At 41.2% G+C, this 22837-nt stretch overlaps 1 protein-coding gene across 4 annotated transcripts in view; it reads left to right on the top strand.

Moving 5' to 3' along the window:
- Positions 1-22837, top strand: part of ADCY9 (adenylate cyclase 9) — an 87321-nt gene that overhangs the window by 28185 nt on the left and 36299 nt on the right. For all 4 annotated transcript variants that reach the window (XM_030484995.1, XM_030484994.1, XM_030484993.1 and 1 more), the window contains exon 2: positions 19171-19343. In XM_030484995.1, coding sequence (XP_030340855.1) covers positions 19171-19343 — 173 coding nt within the window. The remainder of the gene's footprint in view (positions 1-19170; positions 19344-22837) is intronic.

Raw genomic sequence — 22837 nt, 5'->3', positions numbered from 1 at the left:
CTGAGAACAGAGTGGGAATTTGACATTAAGCAGTGTTGTTTCCAAAGAAATAGCAATAAAAATGTTGAAGGAAACATTTTGTAATCTCAACTGAAAAAGATTTTTTTTTTTTTTCTCAATAATATGTAGGCTTATGAGGCTTATTGCAGCACCAGAGGTTTGTAGGGGATGCAGGTGTGTTTATAGAGCTGCTGTTATGAACGGTGATGATTGCTACTAAGTGGTGTTTAACCAGTCAGACAAAATGAATGATGAATTCACATTTGCCTGAAATGAAAAAAAAATAAATCCGTCTAGTATGGCCTTCGTTTGTGAAGATTAGGGCATGAAGAGGAATTTTAAAATCAAATATGATGAAAACTTAGAAAACTTCCTTCTGCCTACATATTCTTCTGCTGGATCAATGAAAATCTAAACCGAGCAGGCACACGACACATCTCTGAGACAAAGAAAACTTTTCCTGTGCTGCAGAGAGGACTCCTTGCTCCATAACCGCTGTGGCTCACCTGTGTGAAGGCAAGCATAGTAGTAGAGGCTGAGAGAGGAAAAATCAGTCTCCTGCTGCCTTCCTGCAAATTCTATGGAGGATTTCAGCTGTTTTGCAAGGACTTGGAATCTTCCTTAGTGTATGTGTGTATATACGTGTGCTTGGGGGTGTGTGTGTATATATATATACACACACATATATATATATAGTGTGTCCATCAAGGTGGTTGCTTTGTAGTTCTGCTGGCAGAGTTTGTAGAAAGGATCTAGGGAAGGCAACATTCAACTTGATAAGCAATCCTCAAAGGCCGTTGCTACTCTTGGTTCTGAAGCATGTCCTGATGTCTGTCTAACCTGTCAGTGGTTCTGAGCTGGTCCAGACCTGTCTCCAGGGAATAAGCTGGCCAGAAGTTCACTTTGGAATGCCAGGCTTAGTGCCTGATTCTGATTCCTCTCTTGTGGAACCTGCCTCGTGTTGTCTCTTGAGCGCAGTATATGACTTGGAAGTTCCACTCTGCATTCGGTTTAACACAAACCCATGGTTTTATGCCCTTTTTTTTTCTGGGAAAATATTCGAAAATGTAATTACAAGATTGACTCCTCATTAGAATGACAGAAGTGGGGGAGGGGTGGGGTAAAAATACACAGATATAGATATGTGTGGATCCATCTGGTTACAAACTTGGCGGGGGGGGGGGGAAGGAGCATCTTTTGACTTCATTTTCAGGCCAGCGCAGTGAAAGGGCACCTCTCAGAGCCACTGCTGCAGGCACAGCATCAATCTGTGCTCCTCAGCTGCATATGTGTGTGGAGTGCCAGAGGAGATGCGGCTGTCAGGAGGCTCTGAGCTGCAGCAGCAGCGCTGCAGGTGCTCGTGGGAGCTGCGGCAGCATGAGGAGCTGCGCTGGGGGCACAGGCTGTGGCGCTGCTCTCATTGTACGTTCTGTCACAGGTCATAAAGATGATGAAGAGCCTTTGGGGAGGTCAGTGGATTCTTTGTTTTGGGCCAGAAGAAGATAATGTCGTCTAAGTTTGTTTTCCTAGGGAAGAGCATGTAAACTAAAGCGTTTCAGGAAGGTTTCTGAGGGCTTGTTCTGTACTGCATGCACCTCTCCTGAGATCAGCATCTTTGTCCAGCTCTTCTAGTGCATTGGTCAAAAATGTGCTCAGCCTCACTTCAGAACCCAGTGTTTTTATTTATTTGCTTTTTTAGAGCAGTAGCTATTCTGTATCTTCCTGAAATACTGTTTTTTTCCTGTGAGATCTTACTTGGTTTCTGTTGTTGTTATGGGCCCCTCAGCTGAACTCCTGAAATCACTTTGTTATCTTGAACAAAGTGTAGCTGCTGTGATAGTCCTCACAACAGTTCCCTGTTTGAGTTGGCAGATCTTTTCCTGAACTTGCTGTACCTTCTAGTAGATAAAGTGGCAATCTAAAAGCAACACGGGCTTCACACAAAAAGATCAGATTCAGGCTTCGCTGAGCACAGCTACAGGGTTTTTAAAGGGGTTTTTTTTGTTGGTTTTTTTTTTTTTTTTCCTCTCCAACTGAAAAGACAAATGCTTTGCTTGTGCATTGGTGCTAATGGGAGAGCAGGCTTAAAATAATCAGTTTTCCTCTAAAGTAAACAACCTTTATGCCTCTGACATAAAAGATGAAAAGCACACCTCCTTTTAAACCCAGAGCTTGCTCCTTAAGACTGTGACAGCTCCATAAATTAAATTAAAAAAAAAAAGAATTTTAATGCTTCATGTGAGATGCTTTCATTTCTTTTTTTCTACATTCTTTACTCTTTTTAAGAAACACTATATGATTTCCATATTCTGTGTATTCTACAAACAGGACACCCAGCTGTTGTGTAATACCTTCAGTAGATGGCCATGACTCAGTGGAGCCCTCCAGTAACTACTAGAACAGTATTTCCTTTCTCAGTTGTAAGTTTATACACTCCTGTTACAGTTTCCCAAGTGAACTCTTGCATGAAATTCCAGTGGCCTGGATCAATGAGAAATTAAAATGTCCTTTCTTGGACTAGGCAGCTAATTGGAAAAAAAGACATTGAATTATGGGTTTAGTGCAGGAAGTTTGTTTTAGGTTGGATTTTGTGCTCTGCAGGAGAATGCTGCTGTTCATTTTGAAGTTTAATTTTCCTAAGAGCCATGAATGGAGGTTTCTAGCCTGGGGACGTGTCTCAAGTGGAACAAAACCTGCCAGCTGAGGGCATCACCCATCAGGGCATTTTCTGGTATGCAGAGAGCTTCTTCTGTGCACTGGGAGATGGGCAAAGCCTTCTTCAAGAAGGATCAGCTGCATAATGCGGTTGATTTTGGCTTGCCCATTTTGATGCAACCTCTGATCTTCCCCTGTGGAAGAGGCGATCATTCTATAAGCTTCAGTGGAAGGCTGCTGTAGTAGCAATGTATATTTGCATGCTTGTGTATCTCTAATACCCTGATTTTCCTGGTGTTTCTAAGATCTCATATGATGATGCTTTCTAAGGGAGAAAAATCCTTTAGTTATACGTGATACCCACGTCATTGCTGCATCTGCCTTTTATATTAAAAATTATTTTCACAACATATTTGTTCAGTTTTAACTGTTTTCAATAAGTACACGTTTATCAAACAGGTTTGTTAACAAAGCTTTTTTTAGGTTTAATCATTTTGGAGGGCACTCTTTGTTTTAACATAAAATCCTTCTATAATTTTTGTATTGCTGGTTAAGGAAGGAGAGTGTGCAAGAACAACAGGAAGAGTGAAATGCAGTCAGAAGTCCACCCAGGAGGAGGGCAAAGTGCCCACAAAGATTAGGGATCTCGCTGCACACAAAGTTGATGTGAAAACTGACAAGTTGACGTGTGTCTCAAGTTTTGATGGTAGTGACAGGGAATACATATGCTGAATAAGTTGTGAACTCACCTGTAAGCCAGGCACTCTGTTTAAAACTGTTTCATGAGGTCAGTGTCTTTAACTTCATTATGTTTCATTTCAGTTTCCTGGAATGAAGATGCTACAAATTGAAGGATGATTTTAACACTGTCAGTGTTTCTGTTTTGAAACTTCCTATGCCTCTCTGAGTTTTGCAACTGCCTTGCTGTACTCCAGATAGGCTGTTGCTTCCAAACCAGCAAGAGTTATCTCAGCCTGATACTAAAAGGTGTCATCAGTTGGTCATGAACCCCTCCCTTTACATAAAATAGTATGCAGAAGGGTGAGGGTAAAAAAACCCCACATATTCTCTTTCTCATTCAGATAAGTTCATAGTGTTTCTTAGATACTTTTGAAAAAAAGAATTGCTCGTTATCAGATTAAAAAACCCCACTTTTTAAGATGAGTAAGCTAAACCCACAGTGATTCATCATGTTTCTCAGAAACCTTGATCCCTAACCTCAGGGGAAGAGTAATCCCACAAAATACTTCATTTTTCATTGAGGAATTTTGTTTTTGCATGCTTGGATCTTCAAATAAATTATGAAAGACTTCATTAGGCAAGTGATTTAGTAGAAGTACAAAGAAATTGGGCCATGGAGATGCCCCTTCCAGTTCTAATAGAGTTTTGACAGCAAATGGCAACAGCAGCACAGAAGCAAATACAGGGATTGGGGAAATATTTAACCTTTGCTGGATTTCTTTCAATTTTGCTAAGTATAGCCAAGAGCCCGAGGGTTTGGTAGGAAAGGGGATATTTCTTTTGTTTCTGTACTTTCACTTGATTTTTAGGTTTTGGGTGTTTTTTTAAAGTTTTTTTTTTTTTCCTACAGATATGACTGCAATTAAGTATGTAGCTTTCACAGAATCTTCTCCTGGAGACCTGAGATGTGATTTTTGCTTTTCCCAGTATCCTTTATACCTTACTTCAAAGTGATTAAGAACAACTCCATGTCTAAAGGAGAAAGAATTTAAATTACACAGATATAGCACACCACCAGCACAAAGCCCCCAGAATCAAGCTGAGGGTACTGATTCCCTAATTTCCACAGGTACCTAACCCTGTTTATGTAGGTACATTGCAGAGCTACTTTCTTGCTATGTGCTGTGACACCCTTTGCAGGGAGGCTGGAAAAAGAGAAGAGACCTTCACGCTCTGTGTGCTGCTCTCATGGTTTAATACTCTGCTTGAAGATGCTTGGGCAACTCTAAGGTGGAGGGTGATGCAGGAATTTGCATGACTAAAGTAAGTTTTCGTAACAGAAACTTTCTGTCAATAAACCTGTTATGTGGTATCATTTAACCATAAAGAAAGCTTCCATAAAAAGAACTTTTACCCTGTTTCTTTCCAAAATGTGAATCCCAAAACTACTGTCTGTTACATCAGTTTTATCAACAGATTACTCAGGGTAGTTGGCTATTGAGCATGTAAGCATAACAGAAATGTTACTTATATTTTGTGTGGATATGAGATGTCTCTTCCCAAGAGCTAGGATCGGCTAGGCTGAATCAGTTCAGCAGTAGATTAACTAGAGGAGATAGTGGGTCACTGTCTTCTGGATTGAGTTTTTGAGAGGAGGTAAGTTTCTGTAGTGAACTATCTATCTATTTATACCAGCTCAGAGCCCACTGATTTTTCACCCCCATTGTTTTTGCATTCCAGACACATTCCTGTACTCCCCAGTAATAACTTTTAGCCTAAGGGTTTGAAATGTAATCAGCTAGTTATTAGCACAAAGTCTGAGAATGTTTTTGCAAAGGATGGAGAAATCTAATATGGAACATGAGCTGAAGGAGGAGCTGGTTGTTGGGGGCTTGCTTTGGTATGAAGCAGGCTGCCAGGTTTGGTCCAAATGTGGAGAATAATAATAGAGGATTTATGGGATATTCAGACCTTAGAAAAACAGAAATGCTGATTTTACCCGTGTCTGTTTTATGTCACTTGAAAGACTTCTGTGTGCTTGTCAGCTGGTGGTGTTAGTATCTCCTTAAGCCTTCAAACTAGGTTTGAGTATCAGCTCTGGGCAAAGACTTGTTTTTTCTAGTGTGGGCATGAACTCGTTTCAAACACAGTGACAAGCCTAAGGAACGTGTCAACGGACTTGCATTAGAGAATGTTTATTTAACTGTATGTTATTTAATGTCATTCACACTGGGTAGATTTGGTGACATGACGTAATGATAATCAAGCAAATCCGTTGACTAATGAGAGACAAATCTCAATATCAACTTCATCAGGTAGTTTACCATTTGGATACATGGAAGAATTCCTTACATATGTTCTGTATTTTATGGGCATGTTTCATCTAAGTTATGATTAATCTATCATATTATTTGGTGAAGTACAAGTTGCTAAACTGGATAGGGATACAGCATTTGAAGTGAATGAACAGGACCAGAAGTAGTGTGGTTTAAGTCTTGGCAGGAGATAAACAAATACAGCACAAATAAAGCACAAATACTGGCTGGGTGGAGACTGAATTGAGAGCAGCCCTGAGGAGAGAGACTTAGGGATGTTGGTTGATGGGAAGCTCAACATGACCCAGGAACGTGCACTTGCAGTCCAGAAAGCCAACTGGTCCCTTCCGACCCAAACCTTTCTATGAAATACCTGTGTTTGCTCTAACGTCTCCTGACCTAGGTGTTTGGCTCCTATGTACTGGGAGCATTGAGGGATGGGCTGAAGACCCTCAACAGCTACTCATGTGACAGAAAGGTAGTTCTCTGTCCTTGTAGTTGGTGAGGGGTCATCACCCTTCTTGCATATCATGTTGTTTTCTAGTAATAAGAGATGCAGTGTCCATTGCACAGTGATATAATGGGAAAGGGCAGTAGAAGATGTCCTAGAAGATCCCTTGTTAGGGTGGTTTTCCGCCTGTTCTGGTTTGCAGACTCTGACGAGTATGGGTGCTTTGACACCCTTAGAGACTCAAATACAGCTCTTAGCAGGCTTGTTTTCCTTGGTTTTCGTTCATGGACCCTAAAAACTCCTCCATAACTACACAGAGTCTAAAGATCACAGGCTGAAAAACAGCTTAAACTGTTGGATAAGACTCTTCCAGTAAAGAAGCTGGCTATGTCTTTCTCATCAGCGTAACTAGCCAAGAGCATGGTACCTTCACATGAAGTGGCAGGTGCCATCATGTCCTTGAGGCTCCATGTGTAGCAACACATGATTAGTTTCCACTGTAGGTTTAGTGCCATGTCCCAGGTAAAAGGGGTCCATGTTGTGGATCTGACCTGGAGTCCAAACCTGCGGCTGCGATGTGAAGAGGAAGAGGACAGGTAGTGTGTTGTCAGGACTAGAGGATGCCCAAGCGTTATACGCAGGGGAAATGGAAGGAATTTCAGAAACATTTTGATTGTGTGAATAAACACAGTTCTGGAAATACTTCCTTTTTAGCTTTGTTTCACAACTTTCAAATTCCTTTTATTTTGGGGAGGAAGTGTTTGTTTATATATCTCACTTAGGAGGGGAAATAAACTGAAAAGATGGTAGTTTGCTTGGGGGAGACACAATGCTCAGTAGCTGTTCTCAGCAGTGGCTCTCAATCTTTTTTCTGTGCTGGAGACACTGCAAATACTCAGTGGCTGAAGTTTGCCAATTAAATTAAAAATCCAGCTGTATAGTGATGCATCCTTATGTGATGGCTGCACTTAGGAATTTCTTCTTCACCACCTTACTGGTGTTTATACTACTGCTATATATTGTTATGCTGAAGTGCTTCCTGCAGCAGTTTTATTTGCATTAGTTTAATTTTCAGTACTGAATTAGTAACCATTTAAAACTGTGAACCACATGTAAACAAGTGGTGCATGAGTTATAAATAACAACTTACCTTGCATTACAACTGTCTGTTTGCATTGCACAAGGCTCGGTGTCGAGGGAATTGGGAAATGACTGAATTCAGTAGTGCAACATCATTTCTATTTATCTGGTTTCTTGTAGCCCATTTGAATAAATATCTTCATGCTCACACGATTCCTACAGCCGGCGGTCCTGGTGGGGGGATTGCTGGATTGCTGTGTTGTTGAAATATGCTGGCCCTGCTCCAGTCTGTCTCCCATGTGACAAGCAACATTTTTTGCAGGCTCTGTAGAAGCTCGCTACATAGCTCTTCAGTTCTGACCAAAGAGCAACAGAAGTGGGATGATCTTTACTTTCAAAACTGATAGAGATGCAACTGGAAAAACAAAACCTCTTATTTTTAATTCAGGAATTATCTGACATATGCAAACTTAATTCTTTTGGTTTGGTCCCTTAAGGACAAATCTTTTATGTTCTCTGTCCTATTGTCTGTAGAATGTTTCTGTCTCATTCATTTCAATTAAGTGTTCAGGGTTACTTGCAGAGTGCAGGATGTTCCAGTGCAGATAAACAGGTGTAGAGAAAAGCCAGTCAAAGTTTGCAGCCAAGTTGAGTAGCAGAACCAGTGGCGTGTGTTTCCTAAAGCCCTGATGTACCTTCTCGAGTAATTGCTTTTATTTTGTTGCTGCCTTTTGGAATAGGAAGAGGTGACAAGTTACACATGTGGATGGCCAATACTGAGGAAAGGTTCAATGAGAAGGGTCATTCTTACCAGTAGGTGATGGATATTTGGAAACATGAGTTAGAGTTGTCCCCTGGCAGTGTTCAAGGCCAGATTGGATGGGGCTTTGAGAAACCTGGTCTACTGGAAGGTCTCTGCCCATGGCAGAGCGCTTGAAACTGGATGATCGTCATGGTCCCTTCCAACCCAAACCATTCTGTGATTCTGTATGTGGCCACAAAGATTCCTGAGATGATAAATTTTCATTTTGACACAAGTCAAAACGTGGGTGCTCATTGTGTGCTTTCAATAACGATCAGTTGCTTGGAAAAAACTTTGAAAACTGCTGCTGAGAGTATGATGCCTGGTTTTTACTTTACTTTTTAAATGTCAGATTGTGAATTTTTAACAACCACCAACCAAAAAAAGTCAAACATGCAGAGCCCACCAGCTTGTACCAGGCTTGCACGTGCTTCTGGTTCGATTTGGGCTTACTTGCCTGCGAGTCCGTAGCAAGCAGAGCAGTTGCATGGCTTTGCGCGAGGGCAGGATTAGCCGGTAGGATTGCCTTGGCTTAAGTAAAATGCTGATTTAGCATGGCAAATCCAGACTACCTGCATTATGCAAGAGGGAAGGAATGTGCCTGATTGTCATCCTGTCAACACAGAGAGATTGCACCAGTATAACAAAATAGACTTCTAAAGTCTTGTTTAAATTGGTGCGTGCTCTTGTCTGGATTCTATTAAAAAAATGTTAGTACTGACAGCCACAATAGCTCACTCTGTTACCAAGGGCCAGAGCAGGCTCCAGTTGCATCAGACCATTGTTTTTTATTGGAATCCTTCCGTGCATCCTGCACGCTTGCTATTCATCATGTCTAAAACAGCAATCAAAAAGATAGGTGGCATCTTCTGGTTCCAAGTGAACTTTTCCTGGGTGGGATTTCTAATAAGCTTCTAACTGCTTTCAAACTGGCCATGTCTTTTGAGTTTAGAATGAATAAATTCCCATTCCTGAGAGCCTAGAGCTGATGAAACTTTCACTTGGAGCTTCTCTCTCTTTAACTTATTAAATTCTGCCTGTGTTTAGCAGACTGGTACAGCCATCCATAGCTCCTGAGGTATGCCAGCCAGTGTGTGGGTAGAAGAAAATTTAATAGATAGGATGTCTTTCTGGAATGCTTGTGGCTTTGTATAATTGTTCAGTCTAGAGGAGTGGAATTTTTCTTGAAAACTCCTCGTCTATCCGTAGATCTCTTTTATAATGCTGTTGTTTAAATAGATGTTTTGAAGTCCTCGCCCTGGAGATCTCCCCCATGCAGTTTTCTGACTGCTCATTTCCCTCCTACAGTAAATGTAATTTTAAGTTGGAAACACTTTTTTTTTTTAATAATAAAAGGAAGTTATGGAAGTATATGCTACATATCCCCAAAGGATTGTTGCTCTCTATGAGCGATCTGGAATGTCAGAACTTCCCATGTGTGCAGATTCACCAGGGAAATGTTGACATGCCTGGCAGAGAGCTTGGATTGAAGAGACTATACGGGAAACTTCTCCCAAAGGCTTCCTCCATCATCTTACTGCCTTCCATGCTGTTACCATGGCCTGGCCATAGCAGTAATTTAATGTAAGTACAGGGATGCACATAATGCAAATGTGTTACGGAGGAATGCCTGGGTCTCTGTATGTAGTCCTGCATTTGTTAAAATGGAGGGCTAGGCAGAAGTTTAGGTTGGTTATTGCCTGAGACATCTGGTTTTGAACTTTGAGGTACTTTCTTGTCAGTTATGAAGGAGGGGGACACATCAAACCAACATCTGCACCCTAAACAAGAAACTGGAAGAAAATATCTCCCTTTAATGTCTTCAAAAGACTTTACAGTGTTGTGACCTTATCATTTTTCTTAAAGACCAGAGTCCCTAGCATGCCAAAACAGGCATGTTGTATATCTAAAGTGTATTTATATCTGCTTTACATCATTGCAGCCATGCAAAGCAGGCTGTATGTCTCCATACCACAACTCACAAGTTGCAGTGGGTGCAGTAGCGAGTAGGACAGTGCTAGAGAGCAGCTTTTCTGGGTCCAAGTTTGCTCAGCTCCTGTTCCTCTGCCTCTGTCATTTCTTCAGCACTGGCACCTCATTCACAATCCAGACAGTGAAGCAAGTGTTAAATTTCTAAATGGTCTGTATTAATAGTTAGATTCAATTTCAAATTCATTATTCCTTAGGTATTTTTTCAGAAAGGGTATTCTGTGGTAGGAATATTATCAATTTGGGAGAAGTCTGAATGCCCTGAAAAAGCTGTGCCCTGTGTGCTTGTTGACTCTTGGTTTGGCAGCTGCATTGTTCAAAAATTTGATTTTCTCTCATCATGCTTATTCCTTCCCAGGTGTTACAATTAACACAGAGAGCAAAGGGATAGTCAATAAATGTGAAAAATAAAAGCAGATGCTTTTTCATGACCAAGACTACAGGGGAGTTTACAGAAGGCTTTAGCAGTGTGAGTAAAACCCAGACAGTACCTTTACCAGTTAATTCTGGAGCTGGAATTAGGCCATCTTTTTGCTTTAAATGTAGGAACATCATACATCAATTAGGTTTTGTGGGGAACCCTTAGAATAGAGATAGTCTTTTATCTGCAGCATGTTACTAAATCTGTTGGACTTCAGGCTTCCCTTGTGGAGCACACTATTGCCCCTGGCAAGACTGAAGAAATCCCAGGCTTATCTTTTGACTCAAACCTACTTTTTTTCCTATTAAGGGGTCAACCTGTGAGCTTCATGAAGTCATTCCAGAGAATGAGCTCATCCGCCATTCGCATTCGGGCCGTGGTCAGTTCGAACTGGTGGAGCAGAAAGTAAATAAGGGCAGTTGTAAACCTCGGGATAGGGCTCAGGCTCACTAGTCAGACTGTCTTTAATTTTGCCAGTAGAGTTTAAAAGTACATATGTAAATATATCCCTGAGCCAAGAGTGGTAGCTAGACCTTTGTGTTTCAGCTGCATGTCTGTGTTTTTTGTTTGGTGGTTGGTTTTTATCATGCCACACAGGTGAGAAGAAGATAAAAGAGACTGAAGGAGGATAGACCAGCAGCCTGCAACTTTCTTTGTGCTGTTTAGCTGTAAATGTAGATTGTGGGTTTGGGTACAGGGTTCCCCACTTAAAACTGGCAGATGTTGAATACCAAAATTACACATATGTTGTTGATCAGCATTTTTCAAACCCACTGTTGTCTGTTAGCTGATCAAAAGTAAGCATTTTGCTAAACAAAAGAGGCATAAGAAAAACAGTGGTTTTCCATAATGCAGAAGATGCCTCTGGTTTCTCTGACTCTTTGCAGTTCTTTGGAGATTATGAGGATAGGTTTGAGGTTTGTTTTTTGGAGTTCCTTTTGTGTTTCCAGTCTATAAAGTTCTGTTTCTTATTATCGTTGTTTCTGCTTTCCAGAGACCTAAGATAACAATTTGGCTCATAAATTCCTGTGCTCATTTCAGCCACAGGAAATGTTGCTCCATACATTCAAAGTGCTTTTCCAGGTAGGCTGGATTGTTAGAATCCAGGCATTCTGGGTTTCATCTTTTGTGTGCACTGAGCTGGAAGTGGTTTCTGCAGGTGAGAGGGTCGGACTTGCTTCATTGGAAATGCAGCTTTGCAGGTTGGAGAAAGTTACTTTTATTTTTTGTAGAGTCATCCAATGTTGTCTTGTGTAGAGCTGTAGTGTGATTGACAGAAAATGCCTGTTAATATAAAAGACAGCAATGTGCTTTTGGTTTTTTGGTCAGGTACTGTGCTGAGGGAGAGGTGGGGTCTGTCAGGCTGCCCCTAGTACCTGGAGAAAGGATGGCCAGAGAGTTGCTGTGCCTGAAACAGAAGTAACTCAGTGGTGCAGGGGAAGTTGTCTAAAAGAATGAAGTAAATGTGCTTTTGCTGTATGGCTATGTTCTGCTCCTCTCTGAAAATCTTGTTTAGTTTATCTGGGAAGATGAGGGAAAAGTTAAGGTCTAAAAAACATGAAAATGAGGAAACTGTGAGTTTGTAGTCTGAAGCAAGCAAAAGCCCCATCCTTGGAAGTGTTCAAGGCCAGGTTGGTCGGGGCTTGGAGCAACCTGGTCTAGTGGAAGGTGTCCTTTCACATGGCAGGGGGGGTTGGAACTAGGTGATGTGGTTGTTGAACCACAGCTACTGATAGTTCCTTCAGGAAATGAGATAAACTCTCTTTGGCACATCCTGGGCACAGCTGGCAGGCTGGGTTAGGCAATTGTTTCCACTATTGGAGCATCTTGTAAACTTGCTGGAAAAGCTGCTCCTCTTGCAGTTAGAGATCAGGCTAATAACTGTATCCTGGGCATGATGCCTTGGAGGGAACCTGCAAGGTCCGGCTGTGGAAGCTCTGCACTCTCCTCTGTTCAGTGTGGGCAAGCAGATGTTTGATTGCTTGCCCATGCCCTTAGGGGAGGAAAGTGCTGTCAGCACTTGTCCTAGAAGTGGCCTCTTAGCACAGGTCCCACAATTCTGGGCTGCTTCAGAGGTTCAAAGCAGAAATGGGTTTATTATTAGTATTATGGTTGTTGTTATTTCCCAGTTGCTGACATGCTTGACTACAATTTTCTCTCTAAGCAATCTAATTACAATGCAGGCCTTCTCAAAATTAAAAATATGTACCTATAGGCCTTAACATGCCTGTATTTCCAAAAGCCAGAAGCCTGAAGTTGAGCTCCAAAGTCAGAGCAACTGCACTGAGCTGTGATGAGGGATAACTACTCGGGCATAGATAGCAGTGTGACAGTTCAACCATGACAGTTGAGCTGACTGAAAGGTGCCTTGCAGGGATATCCCAACCCCTTTGATTATCCATTTTGTATTTACCAGGTGCTGTTGCCCAGGTGAGTACGTTCCTCTGAGCCTCTTCTCTCTTTATTTTGGCATATGCAAATACTTTAATCATGAAATTAGTAGAAGCTTCAAGGGGGAAAGCTTTCTGAAGTTATTTCTTACGTGTAACAATCTTTTGACAAAGTTGCAAAATAGGGGAGAAAAACCCCATTATATAAGTAATGATGCCTGTTTACATTAGAAGTTGTAAGTTTCTTGGCACTATGTTCAGAATGGTTACTGGGTACCTCTCTGAAGATCCCTCAATTATCTGTATGACATTAGCTACGGAGTCTTACCTAGGAAAAGGAATTTAAATCTCACATTCATCCATTTTCAGTGTTGATCCCAAGTAAAACACAAAGTGAAAGTTTCTGTCCATCAGTTTCTAATGTTATGTGTGTTGAGCAGCATCTCATCATGTTCTTGTGCATTGTGGGCAGTTGATCCGTTGAGGCATTGCACGTTACCAGTGCGTGTCAGTGTTGCTGTGCAGTACCGCCGGGCTCTCGGGGTCAGTGGCCTTCCTCAGAGTTTTCTGGTTCTGAGGTTTCTTGTGGTAGTGGTAACTACCAGTTCCTGGTTCAACAGGGGAGAACGTTGTGCTGGGAGGGAAGAGGTCTGCATGAACTCGCTGTGCAAGAGGGGGTCTAATAAAGTGAGAAAATAGTCCTCATAAATACACATTTGGCAACTATTGACTGCTAAGAATGAGGGAGAGTATTTCCTGCTGAAAATCATCTTTAGATTTAGCAACAACTTGGACCCAAAGGATAGTAAAGCTCCTTGAGTGATGGTATGCACTATGTTATTTCTTGCATAAACATTAGGTGAGGTTAGTACCTGAAAAATTATTTCAGCTTTGACAAGGGAAAAAAAAAACAACGTGGAAAAGTTAGAGAGATGCAAAAAGAAACTGCAATTAGAAACAGTAAATAAGTTTCTGGTCTCTTTTATTATTATTGTTATTTGCCTGTCATATCACATTCCAGACATTCAGTTAATAATGTATTTTACAGAGCAAGTCAGAGTCTAATAAAATCATATAGCAGCATATTTTATGGTATGAGGAAACCTAACTGTAGGTCTGTTTCCTTTCCCTGGAGTGGCAGTGGCTGAACACTGTATTTTCACTCCCAGATTTTTGGCAAGGGTAAAGATGATGTCTTTAAAAGGCGTGGAGAAAACTTTATTGTTTTTCTAAAAAGAGAAAGCAAGGGCTGAGTGGTTGCAGAGAAGCGTGACCCAAAAGGGAGTTACCACACATTGGTTCATAAAGGAGCTAATGGCAGTCCTGAACTGCAAAGAGACTCAGGAGCTTGTTACACCACTGCTAGTTACTTGTATCAGAGTTACATAAAGTGAGATGTCAAATTATTGAAAGACAATAGCTAACATTGTTCCTCATGGCAGACTGCAGCAGGTGATTAGAATTACTTTCTAGCTGGAAGGTGATTCTTGCCCTCACGTGGGAGTGACAATCTCTAAAAAACAGTGCAAGTGACAGTCACTGGGTTCTCATGATGAAAGTTTTCATGCAAATTCCAATTTTGTGAGGTAAGGTACTGCAAAAGTAGAGGGTTGTGAAAATGGAGCTCATTTGGGTTTGTAAATGTGTGCTTGTTTAGAAAGAGATATGATTAAATGATTAAAGTACGTGGACTTTGAGGGAAATGATGGAAAGATAAACAACAGAGAAGCATTAGTATGAAGGTATTTGGTTAAAGGGGGGATAATCAATACAATTTGGATTTTATTATAGCAATACAAGGAATATTGCTAGTCTTACAGAACAGAGGGCTGTGTACTGGGAAGTAGTTCTTCTGAAAAGGGATCACCTGTTAGTTAAATGCTGTTTTCCTGTACTGCAGCTAAAAAGGGGAAGGGATTCATGGACTGAGGAACAGGGATATGTAATAAGAATGGGATTATATTGTTATTAAATGAATCAGTAAGACCACGACTGAAATATTGCCATTGTGTTTTGGTGTCTCTTAGAATCAGTGCTAAAAGGGTTTCAAAAGCATTTGAAGTTTGTTAGATAGAGATGTGAGAAGTATGACACATTCAGTTTGCCAGAGAGAAGGTAATTTTCCTGTCTACTATCAATAGAGGGCTAAAAAGATTCAATTCCATACAGGTGAAGCATCAAAAGTTGAAACTTGAATCTTGCTTTACCAAGAAGTTGCTTATCAGTATTTGCATTAATCCCCCATTTCTTGAGATGTGTAGAAGACATCTCATCTTCAAAAGATGCATGGAGGGATGTCCTCTACTAAAGTAAAAATCAGATTAGATTGGCGTAACAGCAATTTCAGTCCCAAAGTCATGAGGATAAATGAGCTGAAAGAAAGGAAATAAATGACTTAATTAAGGACTTGAAGGACCAGAACATCTTTTCTCTCCTTTTCCCTGTTCCTTCCCAGCAAGTGACTTCCTACTAATTACCGGTGACAGTTTTTCTCCCCAAACACAGCTACAGTTGAGGCTGGCAGAGTGGCTTCAGCCTAGCCTGGTTCAGTGTCTGGCAGGGAGGAGGCAGGGAGGCAGCATGTGGATAGGGAGCTCCGGCCTTTGCCTGCACCCGCATTACTGAATGTTCCATTAGCTCCGCAGTGACTGGTTTTCTCACGCTACCAGAACCAGGTTGAAGACTGGGATGTTTATATACAGCCTTATTTATACTTTTGTTTATTTTTGTGCATACAGAAAATAATTTGTGTGTGAGTGCATGCATATGGGGGTTTTCATTGTTATTAGGGGTATTTTTTTAGTGTTTAGGATGGTTTTCTGTTTTTACAAGTTCAGAGGAATACCACTGACAAAAAGAAAAGCTAACTGAAGAAAGGAGCCACATAGAGAAATTTCCTAATGTTTGAAAATTCAACAATAGTAAGAGTAATAAACCCACCGTGGTTCTAGAGACCTCACCTTAACTATTTTGTCAAAAATGCACTTTACAAACACTGCTGTGTCAATATTCAAAATGGTTGAATTAAAGAAATGAGTACTTTGGCTCAGTGTGCAGGAGCAGTTACTCTTCATAATGCTTACACATTCTCAGACCTTGAAGACAAGCGAAGGAAATGGCTTGTGTTTCTCAAAGATAAACAACATGGCTCATTTTTTTCCCCTGAGGCAGAAAATACTGTATATGTTCAGTTGGTATGTTGGGGGGTGGGTTGTAGCCAGTTCCCTGTCTTTGCTTCCAAGAGCCATCTCTGGAAAAAGCAGCAATGCGCTGCAGGGTAAAGCCTGCCAGAGCATAGATTTGCCATCAGGCAGTTTGAGGTTGTGTTATTTTTCAGCATTTATTTTGAATAAATTTAGGGGAAGGAAGTGATTATAAGATTGAGAATGGCAGGAGGGGAAGAAAGGGTGAGCTTTGCCTTTATAAATAGCAGTATAAGCTTTCTTCATTGCCATGTCTTGAGTTATAGCGTTGCGCAGCAACACACCAAAAATTGCACCTTGTTTGCTGCTTTTCACATAAAATAGCAGCTCCTCCTTTGTTGGCTTATTCATTTAATATTGCTGCGTTACTTAAATGATTTGAACGTGCTGCATGGTGTCATGGATATTTTTCACTCCATGCACCGGCTGTATGGAAGATGACAGACTGTTGATTGTACTAATTCAGTTGAGATGGAGAAGGAGGAAGGATATTATTCTTGTATTACACATCTTAGTTACATCGATACGGTTCTACTGAATTAATGACCCCTTTTTATACCCAAATATTTCAGACTGAATGTAGGAGTTACTTTGTGAAGTGTTAGGGAGTTGCAAGGAATACTAAAGCAAATGAACCTTCCTATCGTAAGAAGGATTTAATAACAAACCAAGTACTAGGTCGGTGATGTTAGTAAAGTTCTGTAAAGATGAAGGATTTTTGTACCTCCTGATTTTCCAAAGCTCTCCAAAAATAACCTTTTCTGCCCCCTTATTTGCTCCCCTGAGATCTGACCTTGCATTCAGCTCTAGGAGTAGCCCTGCTGACTTCTTACGACATGTACTGTGATTCTGTAGGACATTGGCTTCTCTTTGTCTGATTTCACATTGCAAATTCTTGTTCAGTGGACATGGCGGGGCTGGGAAGCACGAGGAGGGAATAAAGAGATTTTGATAGTTCCTGTTGCCAGCAGCAGCTATCGTAGCCAACATTAAACCCCACAGCTAGAGCCTGTGGGGCAGAGCGGGTGCGAGCGGCTGTGGCTGCCCACTGTGGATATGGTGGCTGGGGCTGGTGGGGTTGCCATGGTGGGAAGGACAAGGTGGGGAGCAGGGTCGAGGAATTGCAGCCCACTGCAGTTTCAGGTTGGGATGAGGGTAGATTCTGCTTTCTCAAACACATTTTCTGTTCCCAGCATACTGCAGCCTTTTCCCTCTTTCCTCTGTGTGGAGCTCAAACTGGAGATAATTTTACTGTGTGCAACAGATTGACAAAATAATTATGCTGCGCAGCACAGTAAGACATAAAAAGTGCCTTTTCAAAGAGACAAAACCCCAAGAGATTGTGTTTGTTGAGAGAAAAATATAGAGGAATAATAGAAGTGGTAAAATAGTCCTGTTGCTTTAAGGTAGCTGTTAAAAATAGGAATAGGAAGCTTAATGTTCCAGCTTTTACCACAGTAAACATATAATTGTAAGCTGATTGTGGTGAATTCCTTAAATGACAGCCCCCATCAATATAAGTTTTAAAGGGACAGCTCTACATCTGGAAGCCAGCAGCAGCTCGGGGGGGTTATGAAGTGGCACTGCCAAATAAAATCCAAGCGTGACTATAAATGATTCAAAAATAAAGATTGGCTCTAGTGTAACATCCCCAGTATGCAATCGGGTGCTCCGGGGCTTGGAGCACCATGTGAGGGCACCTCAGCTTTCCAAGCAGCTTCTGAACCCGAGGTTGAAATGGTCGATATGGCTGCGGGTTTCTGTGTTGGTTGTAGAAACGCAGCTGAAATTACTAGTGGAATAAACAGAGAAAATGTGAAATTGTTATTAGTACGTCTAACGTTTTTGTTGGAAAGATTATGGATGAAATACTGTCTGTGTTTACATATCGTGGACAAAAAAAAATACAAGGTTTATAGAACGTGATTTTTTTATCTGTGAAGAATGTTGTGAGAGAATGACCTTATCATACAGAACAAAACCTGCCCTCTTCCAAGGGCTGCAACTTGACATAGTCATTTCCAGCTTTCATCCCGTGCATGGAGGCAGTCGAGTGCAGTCGATGGCTGTGACAGTCATGTGTCTGCCTGTGACTGGGTGACAAGTATCAGTAAAAGGGCGAGGGGGGGTGCTGTACAGCTGACCCAAATAGAAACCCAGCAGTCATCCTGTGAGTCTCGGCCTGCAGAAACACCCAGGACAACAGCCTCTGGTACCACAAAGTAACAGGCGCTCTCCAGTTCTGCGAGCTGATGACCTCCATGCTTTCTGGAGCACATTGGTGCCCTTCCTTGCTGGGTGGGAGCTTTCCCATACAGTGGCAATAACATTAACTCATTTGGATTCAGGAAGCAGCGTGATTTGGAGCTCTTTCTTAATCTTTGTGCCTAGAAATAACCCAGAAGGTCATAACACGAAGTTTCAAGGAAGTAAAACAAGTGATATTCTAAACAAAATTCAGGTCTTTTCACTTTGAACAGGTTTTTGTTACAGCTCAGCTTCATACAACATGGTATTTACCAGCCTGGCCTTTAATATTGGATCTGCTTTCCAATTATGCTTCAGTTCCTACAGCAGTTGCAGAGGGCGTGTGTGGGAGTACGTGCGAGAGGGAGAGATTGATTTTGTTCTTTAAAAATGTGAAGTCTGCACTAACTATGAAAACCCATCAGGATTTCTAGCACTTAAACGCCATTTCCTTTCTTGGTGTGCTACCAGCGTTAAGCAATCTTCACGACATCTCTGGCAAGTGGAGGAATACGTGATGGTTTTTCAGTAGTAGAATATTAACACAAATATCACTGAAAAACAGCCTGCAAATCCTTTCCAGAAGTAAAGAGTTAATGCGAGAGCTCAAATTACATCTTGGAAGCAAATACATAAGGTCTTAGCTCTATTTTTCAGAAGTACATGAGTGAAAATGGAATAAAGAAAGTACATGTAGGTCCTGGCTGTTGCTGCTTGCGTCTGGCATAGCAGATGTTGGGCAGTCCTAATTGCCACCACTTCACACAGAGCATCTTTATATTCCTGGTGGTCATTCCCAGCCACTGTCTTTCTGTGTGCTGTATTCCCGAGCCTTGATAGTGCTTTGATAGTTACTGTGTTTCCTAGCTGAGAAGTCCAAAGGAGAGTTATTTTTGTCTTTCTGCAGTTCTGACTGTTCATTTCTTTTTTTGGTAGGTTTGAAGACCTACCTGATCTCTGGTCAGAAGGTGAAGGAGCCCCACTGCAGCTGTTCACAAACATTGCTTCCTGGCTTGGAGTCTGGAGACGGAGCCAGGATACAGGGAGCATCGTCAGCCGAGAATGCCAGTGACTTGACAAAGACTCTCAAGCATGCGGAAAAACCTAAGGTGAGTTCTTGTTTCCAAGCCAAGCAGCACAGATCTCAAACTGTGCAAATGAGGGAGAAATGTACGGATGGATGGGGAAACCTTACAGCCTTGTTTATGCATTGCTGTAGAGATTTGCATATATGTGTATGTATAGGTGTATATATATACATGTAGTGACGAAAAGTAGTTTGAGGACTGAAAAAATTTGCAAGGTAAAATTCCTCACCAATTGTCAAGCAATCCCTAAGGTAAGGTGAACAACTTTTAATGGTGGTTTCACCTTTATATATTTTTTATATATACTTCATAAATATATTTTTTTATATATACTTCAGGAGTGAGAGGTCCGTGCTGCTTTTTCAGTGGTCTTGATTTTATGGGGGAATAAAGAATATGCTTTATGCAGCTACTGTAACTTCTACGGTTTTCTGCTTTTGCTGCAGATTGCTTCTGCCATTTCTCCGTGATGCGTATCATGTACCTGTGAATTTTTTCATATGGGTATAGAACAGACATCCCTGCAAAAAGATAATGGGATTGTATGATGGGAGAAAATGCACCAGTAGGCTATGGGGTTGTGTTTTATCTGCTTACTCGAGAAACCTATATCTGGAACTGAGAGCAATGATTTGTATGGATTCAACTTAGAGAAATGATGATATTTTGTTATGTTCACACCTCTCACAAGATCTCTTGACAAGGAAATCTGTGAAACAATGTGTATTGCTTTGAAGCTTTGCTGTTACTCTCCATTTTCCAGCACAGAACAGATTTCCCAAACAACAGATGTCTGTTCTGTATTTTCATTTGTGCTAAGAGTTCCATGTCCTGGGTTGCCCGAGCTGGGCACAAATGCCAGAGCCACGGTTGGTCATCTGCAGGTCACTGTCCTTAGACTTCAGTGTGTTTAGTCCTCAGAGGGTCTCTTCAACACCAGTTTGAGATTGAACTGACAGAGTTAATGGGGGTGTGACTTTTAATGCTACTCCATTTTTGCTGCCTTTATGTTTGTTGTCTGGATTAGGAGAGCATGAGCAGGGCACCTTTACCCTGCCTCTGTCCCCGGTTTTAAGTTGTGGAGTACAAACACTGGATCACAAGTGAAATCAGCTGGAAGGCTGGCCTAAAGAAAAAGTTAAATGAGCTCCTTAGAGAGCAAGCCAGGACTGCAGAAAGCAGCTGTAGATATATTTATCCGTCCCCAAAATACGCACTGTGTGCGGTTTGACTGCATCCAAGTTGCTGGTGATACTTTTCTATTCCTTCTCCCATATAAGAAAGAATATACTTGGCATCCCTCAGGCACCAGCTTTCCAGCTCTCTCTTCTCTTTCAATGAAGGTACTAACAAGTAAGGCAGGAAAACACATGTCAGTGAGTATCTGCACAAATAAGCTTGTCTGTGCTGCCTGGTGCATGATCGTGCAGGGGTACAGATGTGACAGTAAGGGGTAGAAACTTTTTATTTTAAGTAGTGAAAAAAGAAGAAGGTACCAAGTGGAGCAGTATTACCAAGCTGCCTGTCCATGGAGCAGGAGGGAGAGAGGAAGGATTAAACAAAGCAGTAAAACTAAGGATGCTATTTGGAGAGAAAAAAAGGATGCCCGTTAATGTCAGACAGCAGAGTAAGCTGTAACTGGAGGACCATGAAACTACAGCAAAGTACAGGACTGACCTGACTGCAGCTGGGATTTGATGAAATTTGTTATGTATTAACTTGTAGTGGTACTTGTTTAAACTATCCAAGTCCAAAATGAGATCTGTTGTTAAGGATCAGCTATGCTAAGTATTTTCTAGAACATGAGGTGACTTACTCTCAGAAGCATGGACACAGATGCCCTGCTATTCCTGAGCAGCCACTGTGCAGTATGGAGTCATGCTGCTGGCCACTGTGTTTTGTTTACTGCCTAGTCCCTGATTTTCTGCTCTGGGACTGTCTTGGCTGGGTGTTAATTGCTGTTTAAATGCCTTATGACTGACTGTACAGTGCAAAAGTGCAAACTCCAGATAAATGAAGGAGAAGCTAAAAGAAGCTGCTTCAGAAGAGCATCTAAGATAAGTGCCAGCTCAGTTTCAGCCTTCTTGGATACCCTATCTACTGTTATGCTAACACTACTGCATCACATTTGTGCTTGTAGGTGCCTGGTTTTGTCATCACCATGAGCACTGCAGGCCTCACAACTCTTTGAAGATAGTGTGCCTGTCTTGCCCAAAATACAGTGATGCTGGAATGAATTTTGAATGACCCCAAACTTGGCTTTCCCTGCAATCTGATAAGCATCCGTATAATGTGCCACAAGCCATGTCAGAATGCGTGTAGCATAGTGATGAAGCAATCGTGAATGCTGAGCACTTACTTAAAAACGTGTTCTGCAACTGTAGTTACAGCACAGGAGTGCAAAGTGTATTTGCTTCTCACAGCATGGCTAGCTACAGGTATTCCAGACCCCACAGTGTGCTTCCGAGTGTAGCTGTGCACCAGCCTTCTCTCTACTGCATAGTTTGTTATTGGAGTGATTGTGGAATGAGAAGGCTGGGTCAAGCTTTTAAGGAATGTTTAATATGTCAGCCAGGCTAGAGCAGGTGTTACAGTGGTAAATAAATAAATAAATATGTATATTAAAAAATCCCCACAAAGAACAACTGTGCAATTTAATCGTAGATCATGTATGATTTTTTTTTTAAAGGAGTGGGTTTTTTTTTTTTTTTTACAGTTCTGTGGTTTGGTTTTTTGTTAGGTTTTGGAGGGTTTTTTTAAGCCTGCAGCTTGCTGGTAGGGTCTGGAGATAATAATTTTCAAAAGAATCATGACTTACATGCCAACTGTTTTAAATACAAAGCTGTAAACAGTGTCAGTGTAGGAGGAGATGACTCCAGCTCTGCAAAAGAGACTAAGTAGGAGGGGCAAAAGTACAGGCAAGTTGAAATATTTTTGTTTTAAAGGGAATAAGGGGCCATGTTGGATGCAAAGGATGACTTTCACATTTTGGGCTTGAACGGATGTTCTGGCAGATAAGATCTGTTAAGGAAAGTCAGGAAGGAGAATGCGACAGTAATTGATCCATGAAAGGAATTGTATTTCCTCGTCTCCTCCAGTGTATCTTTAGTTCATTTAATTGCAAACCTTGTTGCAGTATGGATATCAATAAAATGCATGTACCTAATTAAAATGGTGACGATAGAGGCTAAAAACTACAAGCAAATCTATAATAGCAGCTGTTTTTTTTAATGAAAACACTGTATCATGTTTAAGTGGTTTTGGTATCTGTTAATTTTCCCTATCATATTTTATGAAATCCCTTACTTTGACAGGGAATCATAAACTGTCTTAATCATCTCTTGGTATGAAAACAGAAAGTACTTTTGCTTGTCTTAGTGTTTGCTGAAAGTGCATTAGTATATTATTCATCATGACAAGGTCACATACGCACTGAGCTTGTGTGAATGTCTATAATAAAAGATGAAGTTAATGATGTTGACTTGAACACATGGGATAAGTCAGATGGACTTCCA

The sequence above is a fragment of the Strigops habroptila genome, chromosome 4 (genome assembly GCF_004027225.2).
Source record: "Strigops habroptila isolate Jane chromosome 4, bStrHab1.2.pri, whole genome shotgun sequence".
NCBI lineage: Eukaryota > Metazoa > Chordata > Aves > Psittaciformes > Psittacidae > Strigops > Strigops habroptila.
Note: the sequence above shows the minus strand (reverse complement) of the source record. Positions and strands in the feature narration are given on the sequence as shown.